General features: G+C 46.3%; 1 protein-coding gene across 1 annotated transcript in view; it reads right to left on the bottom strand.

Annotated features, from left to right (window-relative positions):
• Positions 1-20,432, bottom strand: part of LOC132390562 (sialic acid-binding Ig-like lectin 14) — a gene marked incomplete at its 3' end in the record, with an annotated part of 133,932 nt that overhangs the window by 4,453 nt on the left and 109,047 nt on the right. The window contains exons 4-5 of the mRNA XM_059963173.1: positions 1,529-1,885; positions 902-1,195 (exon numbers count right to left, since the gene is read on the bottom strand). Coding sequence (XP_059819156.1) covers positions 902-1,195; positions 1,529-1,885 — 651 coding nt within the window. The remainder of the gene's footprint in view (positions 1-901; positions 1,196-1,528; positions 1,886-20,432) is intronic.

The following is a 20,432-nucleotide window of genomic DNA, read 5'->3' as shown; positions in this document are numbered from 1 at the left end:
CCAGTGAGAGCAGCAGCAACAACAGAGAACAACACTGTAACAGTGAGGGAGCGCTGTTCAGTGAGAGTATCAGAAACAACAGAGTACAACACTGTAACAGTGAGGGAGCGCTGTCCAGTGAGAGTATCAGCAACAACAGAGTACAACACTGTAACAGTGAGGGAGTGCTGTCCAGTGAGAGTATCAGCAACAATAGAGTACAACACTGTAACAGTGAGGGAGCGCTGTCCAGTGAGAGCAGCAGCAACAACAGAGTACAGCACTGTAACAGTGAGGGAGCGCTGTCCAGTGAGAGCAGCAGCAACAACAGAGTACAACACTGTAACAGTGAGGGAGCGCTGTCCAGTGAGAGTATCAGCAACAACAGAGTACAACACTGTAACAGTGAGGGAGCGCTGCACAATGAGAGCAGCAGCAACAATAGAGTACAACACTGTAACAGTGAGGGAGCGCTGCACAGTGAGAGTATCAGAAACAACAGAGTACAACACTGTAACAGTGAGGGAGCGCTGTCCAGTGAGAGTATCAGAAACAATAGAGTACAACACTGTAACAGTGAGGCAGTACTACACAGTGACAGCAGCAGCAACAATAGAGTTCTGCAGTGTAGTAGTGAGGGAGCGCTGCATGCTTTGATGGATCACGGTGAGGGAGTATTTCACTCTCCGAGGAGGGAGAGCTGGACCTGCTGGAATCGATGCAGCTTTGCAAAGCTGAGAATCTGCCCTGGGACAGTGTCTGAACAGTGTGTGCAGAGGATTAGTAAACTCGGAATGGTTTGATGGGGCAGTACTGATAGGGGACTGTGTTTCTGGGGGAGCAATAACTACACTAATGGAGAGACAATGCAGAGGAATTGCTGCATTATGTTAAGATGTCACCGAATGCTGTCCATACTTACACCGCACGGTTAATGTGACTGTCTGCTCCGATGAAACAGATGTGTATTTGAATCTGCAGGTGAGATTTTGCCCGTGGAGTTTGAGCGCTGGGGTGAAGGTCAGAACAGATGTATATGTCAGAGTGTCAGCCCGTTCGGTTACACTGCTCGAGTTTAATGCCAATACATTCGAGGGCGTGATCCAGGTGAAGCTCGGTGTCGATCCACTACACGAGATGTTGAAGGTGCACCTTATGTTCACTGGTTTTCCTGCAACCATTTCAGCAGGGAATATCGAGGGCTTATCTGTGAAATCTAACACAGAGAAAGGGATCCTTTTAGATAAATGTAACGAGTAAGAAATGACTGCTGGTTTGGAGGAACAAGCCTGACAGATTCTCTCCCTCTGCTCAAAGCACATTCACACTCAGCACCTTTGATACTGCTGGGTGAGCAGGTCGGTAACACGGGTTTGTGACTGGCAGGATTCTGCCCTAATCACTGTCCACAGCAGAATGGACACCATGCTCGTTAACCCTTCAATGACCATTTAAAATAGGTTTGTAACTATCTGTACGAAGGTGTGATTGATGTTACAGCGGTTTATCATATATCCCAATTTGATGGAAAATTATACCAGGCACTCACCAGTGACATGGAGCTGAGTTGGGGGCAGATAGCTGTGTCGATCCACATTTTCAGATGCAATTTTGAAGTAATAATATCCTTCATCTTCCTGCACGATGTTGTCTATAACCAGGGAACAGTCGCCATCTTTCAGTTTTCCGGAGAGCCGGGTGCGATGTTGAAACATCGGGAATACCTGACCGTGATCCTTGGAGTGGGCAGTGACAGTTTGAGACCGACACTCATCTTTCATCCAGATCCCAACCCAGGTATCATTGTCCTCGTGCAAAAGAGAACTGTAGTGGCACGGAATCCGGGCACACAAACCCCTCTGCACGGTCACATCTGGTGGAGTGTTAGCTCTCCGATCGCCCGACACTGCACAGAGGAGAACAGGAACATCTTTCACCACTGATCAGCCACACCCTCAGCACCAGCCTCAGGTCCCCACTGTGGATTAAATTCAGTATCTCCCCTCTGACAGTGTGATGTATCTCAGTATCTCCCCTCTGACAGTGTGATGTATCTCAGTATCTCCCCTCTGACAGTGTGATGTATCTCAGTATCTCCCCTCTGTCAGTGTGATGTATCTCTGTATCTCCCCTCTGACAGTGTGATGTATCTCAATATCTCCCCTCTAACAGTGTGATGTATCTCAGTATCTCCCCTCTGACAGTGTGATGTATCTCAGTAACTCCTGTCTGACAGCGTGATGTATCTCAGTATCTCCCCTCTGTCAGTGTGATGTATCTCAGTAACTCCTGTCTGACAGCGTAATGTATATCAGTAACTCCCCTTTTACAGTGTGATGTGTCTCAGCAATTCCCCTCTGACAGTGTGATGTATCTCAGTATCTACCTCTGACAGCGTAATGTATATCAGTAACTCCCCTCTGACAGTGTGATGTGTCTCATTAATTCCCCTCTGACAGTGTGATGTCTCTCAGTATCTCCCCTCTGACAATGTGATGTCTCTCAGTATCTCCCCTCTGTCAGTGTGATGTATCTCAGCATCTCCCCTCTGTCAATGTGATGTATCTCAGTATCTCCCCTCTGACAGTGTGATGTATCTCAGTATCTCCCCTCTGACAGTGTGATGTATCTCAGTATCTCCCCTCTGACAGTGTGATGTATCTCAGGATCTCCCCTCTGACAGTGTAATGTATCGCAGTATCTCCCCTCTGACAGTGTGATGTATCTCAGCATCTCCCCTCTGACAGTGTGATGTATCTCAGTATCTCCCCTCTGACAGTGTGATGCATTTCCGTATCTACCTCTGACAGCGTAATGTATATCAGTAACTCCCCTCTGACAGTGTGATGTATCTCATTAATACCCCTCTGACAGTGTGATGTATCTCAGTATCTCCCCTCTGTCAGTGTGATGTATCTCAGTAACTCCTGTCTGACAGTGTGATGCATCTCAGTATCTCCACTCTGACAGCGTGATGTATCTCAGTATCTCCCCTCTGACAGCGTGATGTATCTCAGTATCTCCACTCTGACAGCGTGATGTATCTCAGTATCTCCCCTCTGACAGTGTGATGTATCTCAGTATCTCACCTCTGACAGAGTGATGTATCTCTGTATCCACCCTCTGACAGTGTGAGGTATCTCAGTATCTCCCCTCTGACAGTGTGCTGTATCTCAGTAACTCCACTCTGACAGTGTGATGTATCTCAGTATCTCACCTCTGACAGAGTGATGTATCTCTGTATCCACCCTCTGACAGTGTGAGGTATCTCAGTATCTCCCCTCTGACAGTGTGCTGTATCTCAGTATATCCCCTCTGACAGTATGATGTATCGCAGAATCTCCACTCTGACAGTGTGATGTATCTCTCTATCTACCCTCTGACAGAGTGATGCATCTCAGTACCTCCCCTCTGACAGTGTGATGTGCATCAGTATCCACCCTCTGTCTGTATGATGTATCTCAGTACCTACCCTATGATAGTGTGTTGTATCTCAGTATCTCCCCTCTGTCAGTGTGATGTATCTCAGTAGCTCCCCTATGACAGTGTGATTAACCTAAGAGTCTCCCCTCTGATCGTGCGATATTTCTCAGTATCTACCGTCTGACACTGTGATTAACCTAAGAGACTCCCCTCTGACCGTACGATATATCTCAGTATCTACCCTCTGACACTGTGATTAACCTAAGATTCTCCCCTCTGCCATTATGATGTGTATCAGTATCTCCACTCTGACAGCGTGAGGTATCTCAGTTTCTCCCCTCTGACACTCTGATGTATCTCAGTAACTCCCCTCTGACAGTGTGATGTCAATCACTATCTCCCCTCTGACAGTGTGATGTATCTCAGTAACGCCCCTCTGACAGCGTGCTGTATCTCCGTATCTCCCCTCTGACAGCGTGATGTATCACAGTATCTCACCTCTGATAGTGTGATGTAAATCGGTATCTCCACTCTGACAGTGTGATGTATCTCTGTATCTACTCTCTGAGAGTATGATGTATTTCAGAATATCCCTTCTGAGAGTGTGATTTGGCTCAGTATCTATACTCTGACAACCTGAGATATCTCAGTATTTCCCCTCTGACAGCGTGATGGAAATCAGTATCTCCCCTCTGACAGTGTGATGTATCTCAGTCACTCACCTCTGACAGTGTGATGCATCTCAGTATCCACCGTCTGACAGTGTGATGTATCGCAGAATCTCCACTCTGACAGTGTGATGTATCTCAGTATCTCCCCTCTGATAGTGTGTTGTATCTCAGTATCTCCCCTCTGACAGTGTGATGGGTCTCAGTATCTCCCCTCTGTCTGTGTGATGTATCTCTCTATCTCCCCTCTGTCAGTGTGATGTATCTCAGTATCTCCCCTCTGTCAGTTTGATTAACCTAAGAGTCTCTCCTCTCTGCCATTGTGATGTGTATCAGTAACTCAACTCTGACACTGTGATGTATCTCAGTATCTCCCCTCTAACAGTGTGATGTATCTCAGTATCTACCCTCTGACAGTGTGAAGTATCTCAGTACCTCCCTGCTGACAGTGTGATGTCTCTCAATAACCCCCTCTGACAGTGTGATATATCTCAGTATCAACCCTCTGACAGTGTGAAGCATCTCAGTTCATCCCCTCTGACTGTGTGATGTACCTTAGTATCTCCCCTCTGACTGTGTGATATATCTCAGTATCTCTCCTCTGACAGAGAGATTCATCTCAGTACCTCCCCTCTGACAGTGTGATGTATCGCAGTATCTCCACTCTATCAGTGTGATGTATCTCAGTATTTCCCCTCTGTCAGTGTGATGTATCTCAGTAACTCCTGTCTGACAGGATGATGTATCACAGTAGCTCCCCTCTGACCGTGCAATATATCTCAGTATCTCCCCTCTGACACGGTGATTAACCTAAGATTCTCCCCTCTGCCATTGTGACGTGTATCAGTATCTCCACTCTGACAGCGTGAGGTATCTCAGTATCTCCCCTTTGACAGAGTGATGAGTCTCAGTAACTCCCCTCTGACACTGTGATGCATCTCAGTATCTCCCTCTATCAGGGTGATGTATCTCAGTATCTCCACTCTATCAGTGTGATGTATCTCAGTATCTCCCCTCTGTCAGTGTGATGTATCTCAGTAACTCCTGTCTGACAGGATGATGTATCTCAGTAGCTCCCCTCTGACCGTGCAATATATCTCAGTATCTCCCCTCTGACACGGTGATTAACCTAAGATTCTCCCCTCTGCCATTGTGACGTGTATCAGTATCTCCACTCTGACAGCGTGATGTCAATCACTATCTCCCCTCTGACAGTGTAATGTATCTCCGTATCTCCCCTCTGACAGTGTGATGTATCTCAGTATCTCCCCTCTGTCAGTGTGATGAATCTCAGTAACTCCTGTCTGACAGCGTGATGTATCTCAGTATCTCCCCTCTGACAGTGTGATGTATCTCAGTATCTCCCTCTGACAGTGTGTTGTATCTCAGTATCTCCCCTCTGACAGTGTGATGTGTCTCAGTATCTCCAATCTGACAGTGTGATGTAGCTCAGTATCTCCCCTCTGTCAGTCTGATGTATCTCAGTATCTCTCTCTGACAGATTGATGTATCTCAGTATCTCCCCTCTGACAGTGTGATGTATCTCAGTATCTCCCCTCTGTCAGTGTGATGTATCTCAGTAGCTCCCCTCTGACCGTGCCATATATCTCAGTATCTCCCCTCTGACAATGTGATGTCTCTCAGTATCTCCGCTCTGTCAGTGTGATGTATCTCAGTATCTCTCTCTGACAGATTGATGTATCTCAATAACTCCCCTCTGACAGTGTGATGTATCTCAGTATCTCCCCTCTGTCAGTGTGATGTATCTCAGTATCTCCCCTCTGTCAGTGTGATGTATCTCAGTAGCTCCCCTCTGACCGTGCGATATATCTCAGTATCTCCCCTCTGACACGGTGATTAACCTAAGATTCTCCCCTCTGCCATTGTGACGTGTATCAGTATCTCCACTCTGACAGCGTGATGTCAATCACTATCTCCTCTCTGACAGCGTGATGTCAATCACTATCACCCCTCTGACAGTGTGATGTATCTCCGTATCTCCCCTCTGACAGTGTGATGTATCTCAGTATCTCCCCTCTGTCAGTGTGATGTATCTCTCTATCTCCCCTCTGACAGTGTGATGTATCTCAGTATCTCCCCTCTGACAGTGTGATGTATCTCAGTATCTCCCCTCTGTCAGTGTGATGTATCTCAGTATCTCCCCTCTGTCAGTGTGATGTATCTCAGTATCTCCCCTCTGACAGGATGATGTATCTCAGTAGCTCCCCTCTGACCGTGCGATGTATCTCAGTATCTCCCCTCTGACACGGTGATTAACCTAAGATTCTCCCCTCTGCCATTGTGACGTGTATCAGTATCTCCACTCTGACAGCGTGATGTCAATCACTATCTCCTCTCTGACAGCGTGATGTCAATCACTATCTCCCCTCTGACAGTGTGATGTATCTCCGTATCTCCCCTCTGACAGTGTGATGTATCTCAGTATCTACCTCTGACAGCGTAATATATATCAGTAACTCCCCTCTGACAGTGTGATGTGTCTCATTAATTCCCCTCTGACAGTGTGATGTCTCTCAGTATCTCCCCTCTGACAATGTGATGTCTCTCAGTATCTCCCCTCTGTCAGTGTGATGTATCTCAGCATCTCCCCTCTGTCAGTGTGATGTATCTCAGTATCTCTCTCTGACAGATTGATGTATCTCAATAACTCCCCTCTGACAGTGTGATGTATCTCAGTATCTCCCCTCTGACAGTGTGATGTATCTCAGTATCTCCCCTCTGTCAGTGTGATGTATCTCAGTATCTCCCCTCTGTCAGTGTGATGTGTCTCAGTAACTCACCTCTGACAGTGTGATGTATCTCAGAATCTCCACTCTGACAGTGTGATGTATCTCAGTATCTCCCCTCTGATAGTGTGTTGTATCTCAGTATCACCCCTCTGACAGTGTGATTTATCTCAGTATCTCCCCTCTGACAGTGTGATGTATCTCAGGATCTCCCTTCTGACAGTGTGATGCATTTCCGTATCTACCTCTGACAGCGTAATGTATATCAGTAACTCCCCTCTGACAGTGTGATGTATCTCATTAATACCCCTCTGACAGTGTGATGTATCTCAGTATCTCCCCTCTGTCAGTGTGATGTATCTCAGTAACTCCTGTCTGACAGTGTGATGTATCTCAGTATCTCCACTCTGACAGCGTGATGTATCTCAGTATCTCCCCTCTGACAGCGTGATGTATCTCAGTATCTCCACTCTGACAGCGTGATGTATCTCAGTATCTCCCCTCTGACAGTGTGATGTATCTCAGTATCTCCCCTCTGACAGGATGATGTATCTCAGTAGCTCCCCTCTGACCGTGCGATATATCTCAGTATCTCCCCTCTGACACGGTGATTAACCTAAGATTCTCCCCTCTGCCATTGTGACGTGTATCAGTATCTCCACTCTGACAGCGTGATGTCAATCACTATCTCCTCTCTGACAGCGTGATGTCAATCACTATCTCCCCTCTGACAGTGTGATGTATCTCCGTATCTCCCCTCTGACAGTGTGATGTATCTCAGTATCTCCCCTCTGTCAGTGTGATGTATCTCAGTATCTCCCCTCTGTCAGTGTGATATATCTCAGTAACTCCTGTCTGACAGCGTAATGTATATCAGTAACTCCCCTTTTACAGTGTGATGTGTCTCAGCAATTCCCCTCTGACAGTGTGATGTATCTCATATCTACCTCTGACAGCGTAATGTATATCAGTAACTCCCCTCTGACAGTGTGATGTGTCTCATTAATTCCCCTCTGACAGTGTGAGGTATCTCAGTATCTCCCCTCTGATAGTGTGTTGTATCTCAGTATCTCTCTCTGACAGATTGATGTATCTCAATAACTCCCCTCTGACAGTGTGATGTATCTCAGTAACTCACCTCTGACAGAGTGATGTATCTCTGTATCCTCCCTCTGACAGTGTGAGGTATCTCAGTATCTCCCCTCTGTCAGTGTGATGTATCTCAGTATCTCTCTCTGACAGATTGATGTATCTCAATAACTCCCCTCTGACAGTGTGATGTATCTCAGTATCTCCCCTCTGACAGTGTGATGTATCTCAGTATCTCCCCTCTGTCAGTGTGATGTATCTCAGTATCTCCCCTCTGTCAGTGTGATGTGTCTCAGTAACTCCCCTCTGACAGTGTGATGTGTCTCATTAATTCCCCTCTGACAGTGTGATGTCTCTCAGTATCTCCCCTCTGACAATGTGATGTCTCTCAGTATCTCCCCTCTGTCAGTGTGATGTATCTCAGCATCTCCCCTCTGTCAGTGTGATGTATCTCAGTATCTCTCTCTGACAGATTGATGTATCTCAATAACTCCCCTCTGACAGTGTGATGTATCTCAGTATCTCCCCTCTGACAGTGTGATGTATCTCAGTATCTCCCCTCTGTCAGTGTGATGTATCTCCGTATCTCCCCTCTGTCAGTGTGATGTGTCTCAGTAACTCACCTCTGACAGTGTGATGTATCTCAGAATCTCCACTCTGACAGTGTGATGTATCTCAGTATCTCCCCTCTGATAGTGTGTTGTATCTCAGTATCACCCCTCTGACAGTGTGATTTATCTCAGTATCTCCCCTCTGACAGTGTGATGTATCTCAGGATCTCCCTTCTGACAGTGTGATGCATTTCCGTATCTACCTCTGACAGCGTAATGTATATCAGTAACTCCCCTCTGACAGTGTGATGTATCTCATTAATACCCCTCTGACAGTGTGATGTATCTCAGTATCTCCCCTCTGTCAGTGTGATGTATCTCAGTAACTCCTGTCTGACAGTGTGATGTATCTCAGTATCTCCACTCTGACAGCGTGATGTATCTCAGTATCTCCCCTCTGACAGCGTGATGTATCTCAGTATCTCCACTCTGACAGCGTGATGTATCTCAGTATCTCCCCTCTGACAGTGTGATGTATCTCAGTATCTCCCCTCTGACAGTGTGATGTATCTCAGTATCTCCCCTCTGACAGCGTGATGTATCTCAGTATCTCCCCTCTGACAGCGTGATGTATCACAGATTCCACATCTGACAATGTGATGTATCTCAGTAACTCACCTCTGACAGAGTGATGTATCTCTGTATCCTCCCTCTGACAGTGTGAGGTATCTCAGTATCTCCCCTCTGATAGTGTGTTGTATCTCAGTATCTCCCCTCTGACAGTGTGCTGTATCTCAGTATCTCCACTCTGACAGTGTGATGTATATCAGTATCTCCCCTCTGATAGTGTGTTGTATCTCAGTATCTCCCCTCTGACAGTGTGATGTATCTCAGTATCTCCCCTCTGACAGTGTGATGTATCTCAGTATCTCCCCTCTGACAGTGTGATGTATCTCTCTATCTACCCTCTGACAGAGTGATGCATCTCAGTACCTCCCCTCTGACAGTGTGATGTGCATCAGTATCCACCCTCTGTCTGTATGATGTATCTCAGTACCTACCCTATGATAGTGTGTTGTATCTCAGTATCTCCCCTCTGTCAGTGTGATGTATCTTAGTAGCTCCCCTATGACAGTGTGATTAACCTAAGAGTCTCCCCTCTGATCGTGCGATATTTCTCAGTATCTACCGTCTGAAACTGTGATTAACCTAAGAGACTCCCCTCTGACCGTGCGATATATCTCAGTATCTACTCTCTGACACTGTGATTAACCTAAGATTCTCCCCTCTGCCATTATGATGTGTATCAGTATCTCCACTCTGACAGCGTGAGGTATCTCAGTATCTCCCCTCTGACACTCTGATGTATCTCAGTAACTCCCCTCTGACAGTGTGATGTCAATCACTATCTCCCCTCTGACAGTGTGATGTATCTCAGTAACGCCCATCTGACAGCGTGCTGTATCTCCGTATCTCCCCTCTGACAGTGTGATGTATCTCAGTATCTCCCCTCTGTCAGTGTGATGTATCTCTCTATCTCCCCTCTGACAGTGTGATGTATCTCAGTATCTCCCCTCTGACAGTGTGATGTATCTCAGTATCTCCCCTCTGTCAGTGTGATGTATCTCAGTATCTCCCCTCTGACAGGATGATGTATCTCAGTAGCTCCCCTCTGACCGTGCGATATATCTCAGTATCTCCCCTCTGACACGGTGATTAACCTAAGATTCTCCCCTCTGCCATTGTGACGTGTATCAGTATCTCCACTCTGACAGCGTGATGTCAATCACTATCTCCCCTCTGACAGTGTGATGTATCTCCGTATCTCCCCTCTGACAGTGTGATGTAACTCAGTATCTCCCCTCTGTCAGTGTGATGTATCTCAGTAACTCCTGTCTGACAGCGTAATGTATATCAGTAACTCCCCTTTTACAGTGTGATGTGTCTCAGCAATTCCCCTCTGACAGTGTGATGTATCTCAGTTTCTACCTCTGACAGCGTAATGTATATCTGTATCTCCCCTCTGTCAGTGTGATGTATCTCAGCATCTCCCCTCTGTCAGTGTGATGTATCTCAGTATCTCTCTCTGACAGATTGATGTATCTCAATAACTCCCCTCTGACAGTGTGATGTATCTCAGTATCTCCCCTCTGACAGTGTGATGTATCTCAGTATCTCCCCTCTGTCAGTGTGATGTATCTCAGTATCTCCCCTCTGTCAGTGTGATGTATCTCAGTAACTCACCTCTGACAGTGTGATGTATCTCAGTATCTCCCCTCTGTCAGTGTGATGTGTCTCAGTAACTCACCTCTGACAGTGTGATGTATCTCAGAATCTCCCCTCTGACAGTGTGATGTATCTCAGTATCTCCCCTCTGATAGTGTGATGTATCTCAGGGTCTCCCCTCTGACAGTGTGATGTATCTCAGGATCTCCCTTCTGACAGTGTGATGTATCTCAGTATCTCCCCTCTGACAGTGTGATGCATTTCCGTATCTACCTCTGACAGCGTAATGTATATCAGTAACTCCCCTCTGACAGTGTGATGTATCTCATTAATACCCCTCTGACAGTGTGATGTATCTCAGTAACTCCTGTCTGACAGTGTGATGTATCTCAGTATCTCCACTCTGACAGCGTGATGTATCTCAGTATCTTCCCTCTGACAGCGTGATGTATCTCAGTATCTCCACTCTGACAGCGTGATGTATCTCAGTATCTCCCCTCTGACTGTGTGATGTATCTCAGTATCTCACCTCTGACAGAGTGATGTATCTCTGTATCCACCCTCTGACAGTGTGAGGTATCTCAGTATCTCCCCTCTGATAGTGTGTTGTATCTCAGTATCTCCCCTCTGACAGTGTGATGGGTCTCAGTATCTCCCCTCTGTCTGTGTGATGTATCTCTCTATCTCCCCTCTGTCAGTGTGATGTATCTCAGTATCTCCCCTCTGTCAGTTTGATTAACCTAAGAGTCTCCCCTCTGCCATTGTGACGTGTATCAGTATCTCCACTCTGACAGCATAAGGTATCTCAGTATCTCCCCTTTGACAGAGTGATGTGTCTCAGTAACTCCCCTCTGACACTGTGATGCATCTCAGTATCTCCCTCTATCAGGGTGATGTATCTCAGTATCTCCACTCTATCAGTGTGATGTATCTCAGTATCTCCCCTCTGTCAGTGTGATGTATCTCAGTAACTCCTGTCTGACAGGATGATGTATCTCAGTAGCTCCCCTCTGACCGTGCAATATATCTCAGTATCTCCCCTCTGACACGGTGATTAACCTAAGATTCACCCCTCTGCCATTGTGACGTGTATCAGTATCTCCACTCTGACAGCGTGATGTCAATCACTATCTCCCCTCTGACAGTGTGATGTATCTCCGTATCTCCCCTCTGACAGTGTGATGTATCTCAGTATCTCCCCTCTGTCAGTGTGATGTATCTCAGTAACTCCTGTCTGACAGCGTGATGTATCTCAGTATCTCCCCTCTGACAGTGTGATGTATCTCAGTATCTCCCTCTGACAGTGTGTTGTATCTCAGTATCTCCCCTCTGACAGTGTGATGTATCTCAGTATCTACCTCTGACAGCGTAATGTATATCCGTAACTCCCCTTTTTCAGTGTGATGTGTCTCAGCAATTCCCCTCTGACAGTGTGATGTATCTCAGTATCTACCTCTGACAGCGTAATGTATATCAGTAACTCCCCTCTGACAGTGTGATGTGTCTCATTAATTCCCCTCTGACAGTGTGATGTCTCTCAGTATCTCCCCTCTGTCAGTGTGATGTATCTCAGTATCTCTCTCTGACAGATTGATGTATCTCAATAACTCCCCTCTGACAGTGTGATGTATCTCAGTATCTCCCCTCTGTCAGTGTGATGTATCTCAGTATCTCCCCTCTGACAGTGTGATGTATCTCAGTATCTCCCCTCTGTCAGTGTGATGTATCTCAGTAGCTCCCCTGTGACCGTGCGATATATCTCAGTATCTCCCCTCTGACAATGTGATGTCTCTCAGTATCTCCCCTCTGTCAGTGTGATGTATCTCAGTATCTCTCTCTGACAGATTGATGTATCTCAATAACTCCCCTCTGACAGTGTGATGTATCTCAGTATCTCCCCTCTGTCAGTGTGATGTATCTCAGTATCTCCACTCTGACAGTGTGATGTATCTCAGTATCTCCACTCTGACAGCGTGATGTATATCAGTATCTCCCCTCTGATAGTGTGTTGTATCTCAGTATATCCCCTCTGACAGTATGATGTATCGCAGAATCTCCACTCTGACAGTGTGCTGTATCTCAGTATCTCCCCTCTGACAGTGTGATGTATCTCAGTATCTCCCCTCTGACAGTGTGATGCATCTCAGTACCTCCCCTCTGACAGTGTGATGTGCATCAGTATCCACCCTCTGTCTGTATGATGACTCTCAGTACCTACCCTATGATAGTGTGTTGTATCTCAGTATCTCCCCTCTGTCAGTGTGATTTATCTCAGTAGCTCCCCTATGACAGTGTGATTAACCTAAGAGTCTCCCCTCTGATCGTGCGATATTTCTCAGTATCTACCGTCTGACACTGTGATTAACCTAAGAGACTCCCCTCTGACCGTGCGATATATCTCAGTATTTACCCTCTGACACTGTGATTAACCTAAGATTCTCCCCTCTGCCATTATGATGTGTATCAGTATCTCCACTCTGACAGCGTGAGGTATCTCAGTATCTCCCCTCTGACAGTGTGATGTATCTCAGTATCTACCTCTGACAGCGTAATGTATATCCGTAACTCCCCTTTTTCAGTGTGATGTGTCTCAGCAATTCCCCTCTGACAGTGTGATGTATCTCAGTATCTACCTCTGACAGCGTAATGTATATCAGTAACTCCCCTCTGACAGTGTGATGTGTCTCATTAATTCCCCTCTGACAGTGTGATGTCTCTCAGTATCTCCCCTCTGTCAGTGTGATGTATCTCAGTATCTCTCTCTGACAGATTGATGTATCTCAATAACTCCCCTCTGACAGTGTGATGTATCTCAGTATCTCCCCTCTGTCAGTGTGATGTATCTCAGTATCTCCCCTCTGACAGTGTGATGTATCTCAGTATCTCCCCTCTGTCAGTGTGATGTATCTCAGTAGCTCCCCTGTGACCGTGCGATATATCTCAGTATCTCCCCTCTGACAATGTGATGTCTCTCAGTATCTCCCCTCTGTCAGTGTGATGTATCTCAGTATCTCTCTCTGACAGATTGATGTATCTCAATAACTCCCCTCTGACAGTGTGATGTATCTCAGTATCTCCCCTCTGTCAGTGTGATGTATCTCAGTATCTCCCCTCTGTCAGTGTGATGTATCTCAGTAGCTCCCCTCTGACCGTGCGATATATCTCAGTATCACCCCTCCGACACGGTGATTAACCTAAGATTCTCCCCTCTGCCATTGTGACGTGTATCAGTATCTCCACTCTGACAGCATGATGTCAATCACTATCTCCTCTCTGACAGCGTGATGTCAATCACTATCTCCCCTCTGACAGTGTGATGTATCTCCGTATCTCCCCTCTGACAGTGTGATGTATCTCAGTATGTCCCCTCTGTCAGTGTGATGTATCTCTCTATCTCCCCTCTGACAGTGTGATGTATCTCAGTATCTCCCCTCTGACAGTGTGATGTATCTCAGTATCTCCCCTCTGTCAGTGTGATGTATCTCAGTATCTCCCCTCTGACACTGTGATTAACCTAAGAGACTCCCCTCTGACCGTGCGATATATCTCAGTATCTACCCTCTGACACTGTGATTAACCTAAGATTCTCCCCTCTGCCATTATGATGTGTATCAGTATCTCCACTCTGACAGCGTGAGGTATCTCAGTTTCTCCCCTCTGACACTCTGATGTATCTCAGTAACTCCCCTCTGACAGTGTGATGTCAATCACTATCTCCCCTCTGACAGTGTGATGTATCTCAGTAACGCCCCTCTGACAGCGTGCTGTATCTCCGTATCTCCCCTCTGACAGCGTGATGTATCACAGTATCTCACCTCTGATAGTGTGATGTAAATCGGTATCTCCACTCTGACAGTGTGATGTATCTCAGTATCTCCCCTTTGACAGTGTGATGTATCTCAGTATCTCCACTCTGACAGTGTGATGTATCTCTGTATCTACTCTCTGAGAGTATGATGTATTTCAGAATATCCCTTCTGAGAGTGTGATTTGGCTCAGTATCTATACTCTGACAACCTGAGATATCTCAGTATTTCCCCTCTGACAGCGTGATGGAAATCAGTATCTCCCCTCTGACAGTGTGATGTATCTCAGTATCTCTCCTCTGACAGTGTGATGTATCTCAGTATCTCCCCTCTGTCAGTGTGATGTATCTCAGTAACTCCTGTCTGACAGCGTGATGTATCTCAGTATCTCCCCTCTGACAGTGTGATGTATCTCAGTATCTCCCTCTGACAGTGTGTTGTATCTCAGTATCTCCCCTCTGACAGTGTGATGTATCTCAGTATCTCCAATCTGACAGTGTGATGTATCTCAGTATCTACCTCTGACAGCGTAATGTATATCCGTAACTCCCCTTTTACAGTGTGATGTGTCTCAGCAATTCCCCTCTGACAGTGTGATGTATCACAGTATCTACCTCTGACAGCGTAATGTATATCAGTAACTCCCCTCTGACAGTGTGATGTGTCTCATTAATTCCCCTCTGACAGTGTGATGACACTCAGTATCTCCCCTCTGTCAGTGTGATGTATCTCAGTATCTCTCTCTGACAGATTGATGTATCTCAATAACTCCCCTCTGACAGTGTGATGTATCTCAGTATCTCCCCTCTGTCAGTGTGATGTATCTCAGTATCTCCCCTCTGACAGCGTGATGTATCACAGTATCTCACCTCTGATAGTGTGATGTAAATCGGTATCTCCACTCTGACAGTGTGATGTATCTCTGTATCTACTCTCTGAGAGTATGATGTATTTCAGAATATCCCTTCTGAGAGTGTGATTTGGCTCAGTATCTATACTCTGACAACCTGAGATATCTCAGTATTTCCGCTCTGACAGCGTGATGTAAATCAGTATCTCCCCTCTGACAGTGTGATGTCAATCACTATCTCCCCTCTGACAGTGTGATGTATCTCAGTAACGCCCCTCGGACAGCGTGATGTATCTCCGTATCTCCCCTCTGACAGCGTGATGTATCACAGTATCTCACCTCTGATAGTGTGATGTAAATCGGTATCTCCACTCTGACAGTGTGATGTATCTCTGTATCTACTCTCTGAGAGTATGATGTATTTCAGAATATCCCTTCTGAGAGTGTGATTTGGCTCAGTATCTATACTCTGACAACCTGAGATATCTCAGTATTTCCGCTCTGACAGCGTGATGTAAATCAGTATCTCCACTCTGACAGCGTGATGTCAATCACTATCTCCCCTCTGACAGTGTGATGTGTCTCAGTAACTCACCTCTGACAGTGTGATGTATCGCAGAATCTCCACTCTGACAGTGTGATGTATCTCAGTATCTCCCCTCTGATAGTGTGTTGTATCTCAGTATCTCCCCTCTGACAGTGTGATGGGTCTCAGTATCTCCCCTCTGTCTGTGTGATGTATCTCTCTATCTCCCCTCTGTCAGTGTGATGTATCTCAGTATCTCCCCTCTGTCAGTTTGATTAACCTAAGAGTCTCCCCTCTGCCATTGTGACGTGTATCAGTATCTCCACTCTGACAGCATAAGGTATCTCAGTATCTCCCCTTTGACAGAGTGATGTGTCTCAGTAACTCCCCTCTGACACTGTGATGCATCTCAGTATCTCCCTCTATCAGGGTGATGTATCTCAGTATCTCCACTCTATCAGTGTGATGTATCTCAGTACCTCCCCTCTGTCAGTGTGTTGTATCTCAGTAACTCCTGTCTGACAGGATGATGTATCTCAGTAGCTCCCCTCTGACCGTGCAATATATCTCAGTATCTCCCCTCTGACACGGTGATTAACCTAAGATTCACCCCTCTGCCATTGTGACGTGTATCAGTATCTCCACTCTGACAGCGTGATGTCAATCACTATCTCCCCTCTGACAGTGTGATGTATCTCCGTATCTCCCCTCTGACAGTGTGATGTATCTCAGTATCTCCCCTCTGTCAGTGTGATGTATCTCAGTAACTCCTGTCTGACAGCGTGATGTATCTCAGTATCTCCCCTCTGACAGTGTGATGTATCTCAGTATCTCCCTCTGACAGTGTGTTGTATCTCAGTATCTCCCCTCTGACAGTGTGATGTATCTCAGTATCTCCAATCTGACAGTGTGATGTATCTCAGTATCTACCTCTGACAGCGTAATGTATATCCGTAACTCCCCTTTTACAGTGTGATGTGTCTCAGCAATTCCCCTCTGACAGTGTGAGGTATCTCAGTATCTACCTCTGACAGCGTAATGTATATCAGTAACTCCCCTCTGACAGTGTGATGTGTCTCATTAATTCCCCTCTGACAGTGTGATGTCTCTCAGTATCTCCCCTCTGTCAGTGTGATGTATCTCAGTATCTCTCTCTGACAGATTGATGTATCTCAATAACTCCCCTCTGACAGTGTGATGTATCTCAGTATCTCCCCTCTGTCAGTGTGATGTATCTCAGTATCTCCCCTCTGACAGTGTGATGTATCTCAGTATCTCCCCTCTGTCAGTGTGATGTATCTCAGTAGCTCCCCTCTGACAATGTGATCTCTCTCAGTATCTCCCCTCTGTCAGTGTGATGTATCTCAGTATCTCTCTCTGACAGATTGATGTATCTCAATAACTCCCCTCTGACAGTGTGATGTATCTCAGTATCTCCCCTCTGTCAGTGTGATGTATCTCAGTAGCTCCCCTCTGACCATGCGATATATCTCAGTATCACCCCTCTGACACGGTGATTAACCTAAGATTCTCCCCTCTGCCATTGTGACGTGTATCAGTATCTCCACTCTGACAGCGTGATGTCAATCACTATCTCCTCTCTGACAGCGTGATGTCAATCACTATCTCCCCTCTGACAGTGTGATGTATCTCCGTATCTCCCCTCTGACAGTGTGATGTATCTCAGTATCTCCCCTCTGTCAGTGTGATGTATCTCTCTATCTCCCCTCTGACAGTGTGATGTATCTCAGTATCTCCCCTCTGACAGTGTGATGTATCTCAGTATCTCCCCTCTGTCAGTGTGATGTATCTCAGTATCTCCCCTCTGACAGGATGATGTATCTCAGTAGCTCCCCTCTGACCGTGCGATATATCTCAGTATCTCCCCTCTGACACGGTGATTAACCTAAGATTCTCCCCTCTGCCATTGTGACGTGTATCAGTATCTCCCCTCTGACAGTGTGATGTGTCTCATTAATTCCCCTCTGACAGTGTGATGCCTCTCAGTAACTCCTGTCTGACAGTGTGATGTATCTCAGCATCTCCCCTCTGACAGTGTGATGTATCTCAGTATCTCCCCTCTGTCAGTGTGATGTATCTCAGTAACTCCTGTCTGACAGGATGATGTATCTCAGTAGCTCCCCTCTGACCGTGCAATATATCTCAGTATCTCCCCTCTGACACGGTGATTAACCTAAGATTCACCCCTCTGCCATTGTGACGTGTATCAGTATCTCCACTCTGACAGCGTGATGTCAATCACTATCTCCCCTCTGACAGTGTGATGTATCTCCGTATCTCCCCTCTGACAGTGTGATGTATCTCAGTATCTCCCCTCTGTCAGTGTGATGTATCTCAGTAACTCCTGTCTGACAGCGTGATGTATCTCAGTATCTCCCCTCTGACAGTGTGATGTATCTCAGTATCTCCCTCTGACAGTGTGTTGTATCTCAGTATCTCCCCTCTGACAGTGTGATGTATCTCAGTATCTCCAATCTGACAGTGTGATGTATCTCAGTATCTACCTCTGACAGCGTAATGTATATCCGTAACTCCCCTTTTACAGTGTGATGTGTCTCAGCAATTCCCCTCTGACAGTGTGAGGTATCTCAGTAACTCCTGTCTGACAGTGTGATGTATCTCAGCATCTCCCCTCTGACAGTGTGATGTATCTCAGTATCTCCCCTCTGTCAGTGTGATGTATCTCAGCATCTCCCCTCTGTCAGTGTGATGTATCTCAGTATCTCTCTCTGACAGATTGATGTATCTCAATAACTCCCCTCTGACAGTGTGATGTATATCAGTAACTCCCCTCTGACAGTGTGATGTGTCTCATTAATTCCCCTCTGACAGTGTGATGTCTCTCAGTATCTCCCCTCTGTCAGTGTGATGTATCTCAGTATCTCTCTCTGACAGATTGATGTATCTCAATAACTCCCCTCTGACAGTGTGATGTATCTCAGTATCTCCCCTCTGTCAGTGTGATGTATCTCAGTATCTCCCCTCTGACAGTGTGATGTATCTCAGTATCTCCCCTCTGTCAGTGTGATGTATCTCAGTAGCTCCCCTCTGACAATGTGATGTCTCTCAGTATCTCCCCTCTGTCAGTGTGATGTATCTCAGTATCTCTCTCTGACAGATTGATGTATCTCAATAACTCCCCTCTGACAGTGTGATGTATCTCAGTATCTCCCCTCTGTCAGTGTGATGTATCTCAGTAGCTCCCCTCTGACCATGCGATATATCTCAGTATCACCCCTCTGACACGGTGATTAACCTAAGATTCTCCCCTCTGCCATTGTGACGTGTATCAGTATCTCCACTCTGACAGCGTGATGTCAATCACTATCTCCTCTCTGACAGCGTGATGTCAATCACTATCTCCCCTCTGACAGTGTGATGTATCTCCGTATCTCCCCTCTGACAGTGTGATGTATCTCAGTATCTCCCTTCTGTCAGTGTGATGTATCTCTCTATCTCCCCTCTGACAGTGTGATGTATCTCAGTATCTCCCCTCTGACAGTGTGATGTATCTCAGTATCTCCCCTCTGTCAGTGTGATGTATCTCAGTATCTCCCCTCTGACAGGATGATGTATCTCAGTAGCTCCCCTCTGACCGTGCGATATATCTCAGTATCTCCCCTCTGACACGGTGATTAACCTAAGATTCTCCCCTCTGCCATTGTGACGTGTATCAGTATCTCCACTCTGACAGCGTGATGTCAATCACTATCTCCTCTCTGACAGCGTGATGTCAATCACTATCTCCCCTCTGACAGTGTGATGTATCTCCGTATCTCCCCTCTGACAGTGTGATGTATCTCAGTATCTCCCCTCTGTCAGTGTGATGTACCTCAGTAACTCCTGTCTGACAGCGTAATGTGTATCAGTAACTCCCCTTTTACAGTGTGATGTGTCTCAGCAATTCCCCTCTGACAGTGTGATGTATCTCAGTATCTACCTCTGACAGCGTAATGTATATCCGTAACTCCCCTCTGACAGTGTGATGTGTCTCATTAATTCCCCTCTGACAGTGTGATGCCTCTCAGTAACTCCTGTCTGACAGTGTGATGTATCTCAGCATCTCCCCTCTGACAGTGTGATGTATCTCAGTATCTCCCCTCTGTCAGTGTGATGTATCTCAGCATCTCCCCTCTGTCAGTGTGATGTATCTCAGTATCTCTCTCTGACAGATTGATGTATCTCAATAACTCCCCTCTGACAGTGTGATGTATCTCAGTATCTCCCCTCTGACAGTGTGATGTATCTCAGTATCTCCCCTCTGTCAGTGTGATGTATCTCAGTATCTCCCCTCTGACAGTGTGATGTATCTCAGTATCTCCCCTCTGTCAGTGTGATGTGTCTCAGTAACTCATCTCTGACAGTGTGATGTATCTCAGAATCTCCCCTTTGACAGTGTGATGTATCTCAGTATCTCCCCTCTGACAGTGTGATGTATCTCAGTATCTCCCCTCTGTCAGTGTGATGTATCTCAGTATCTCCCCTCTGACAGTGTGATGTATCTCAGTATCTCCCCTCTGTCAGTGTGATGTGTCTCAGTAACTCA

The sequence above is a fragment of the Hypanus sabinus genome, unplaced genomic scaffold, assembly GCF_030144855.1.
Source record: "Hypanus sabinus isolate sHypSab1 unplaced genomic scaffold, sHypSab1.hap1 scaffold_952, whole genome shotgun sequence".
In the NCBI taxonomy this organism is placed as follows: domain Eukaryota; kingdom Metazoa; phylum Chordata; class Chondrichthyes; order Myliobatiformes; family Dasyatidae; genus Hypanus; species Hypanus sabinus.
Note: the sequence above shows the minus strand (reverse complement) of the source record. Positions and strands in the feature narration are given on the sequence as shown.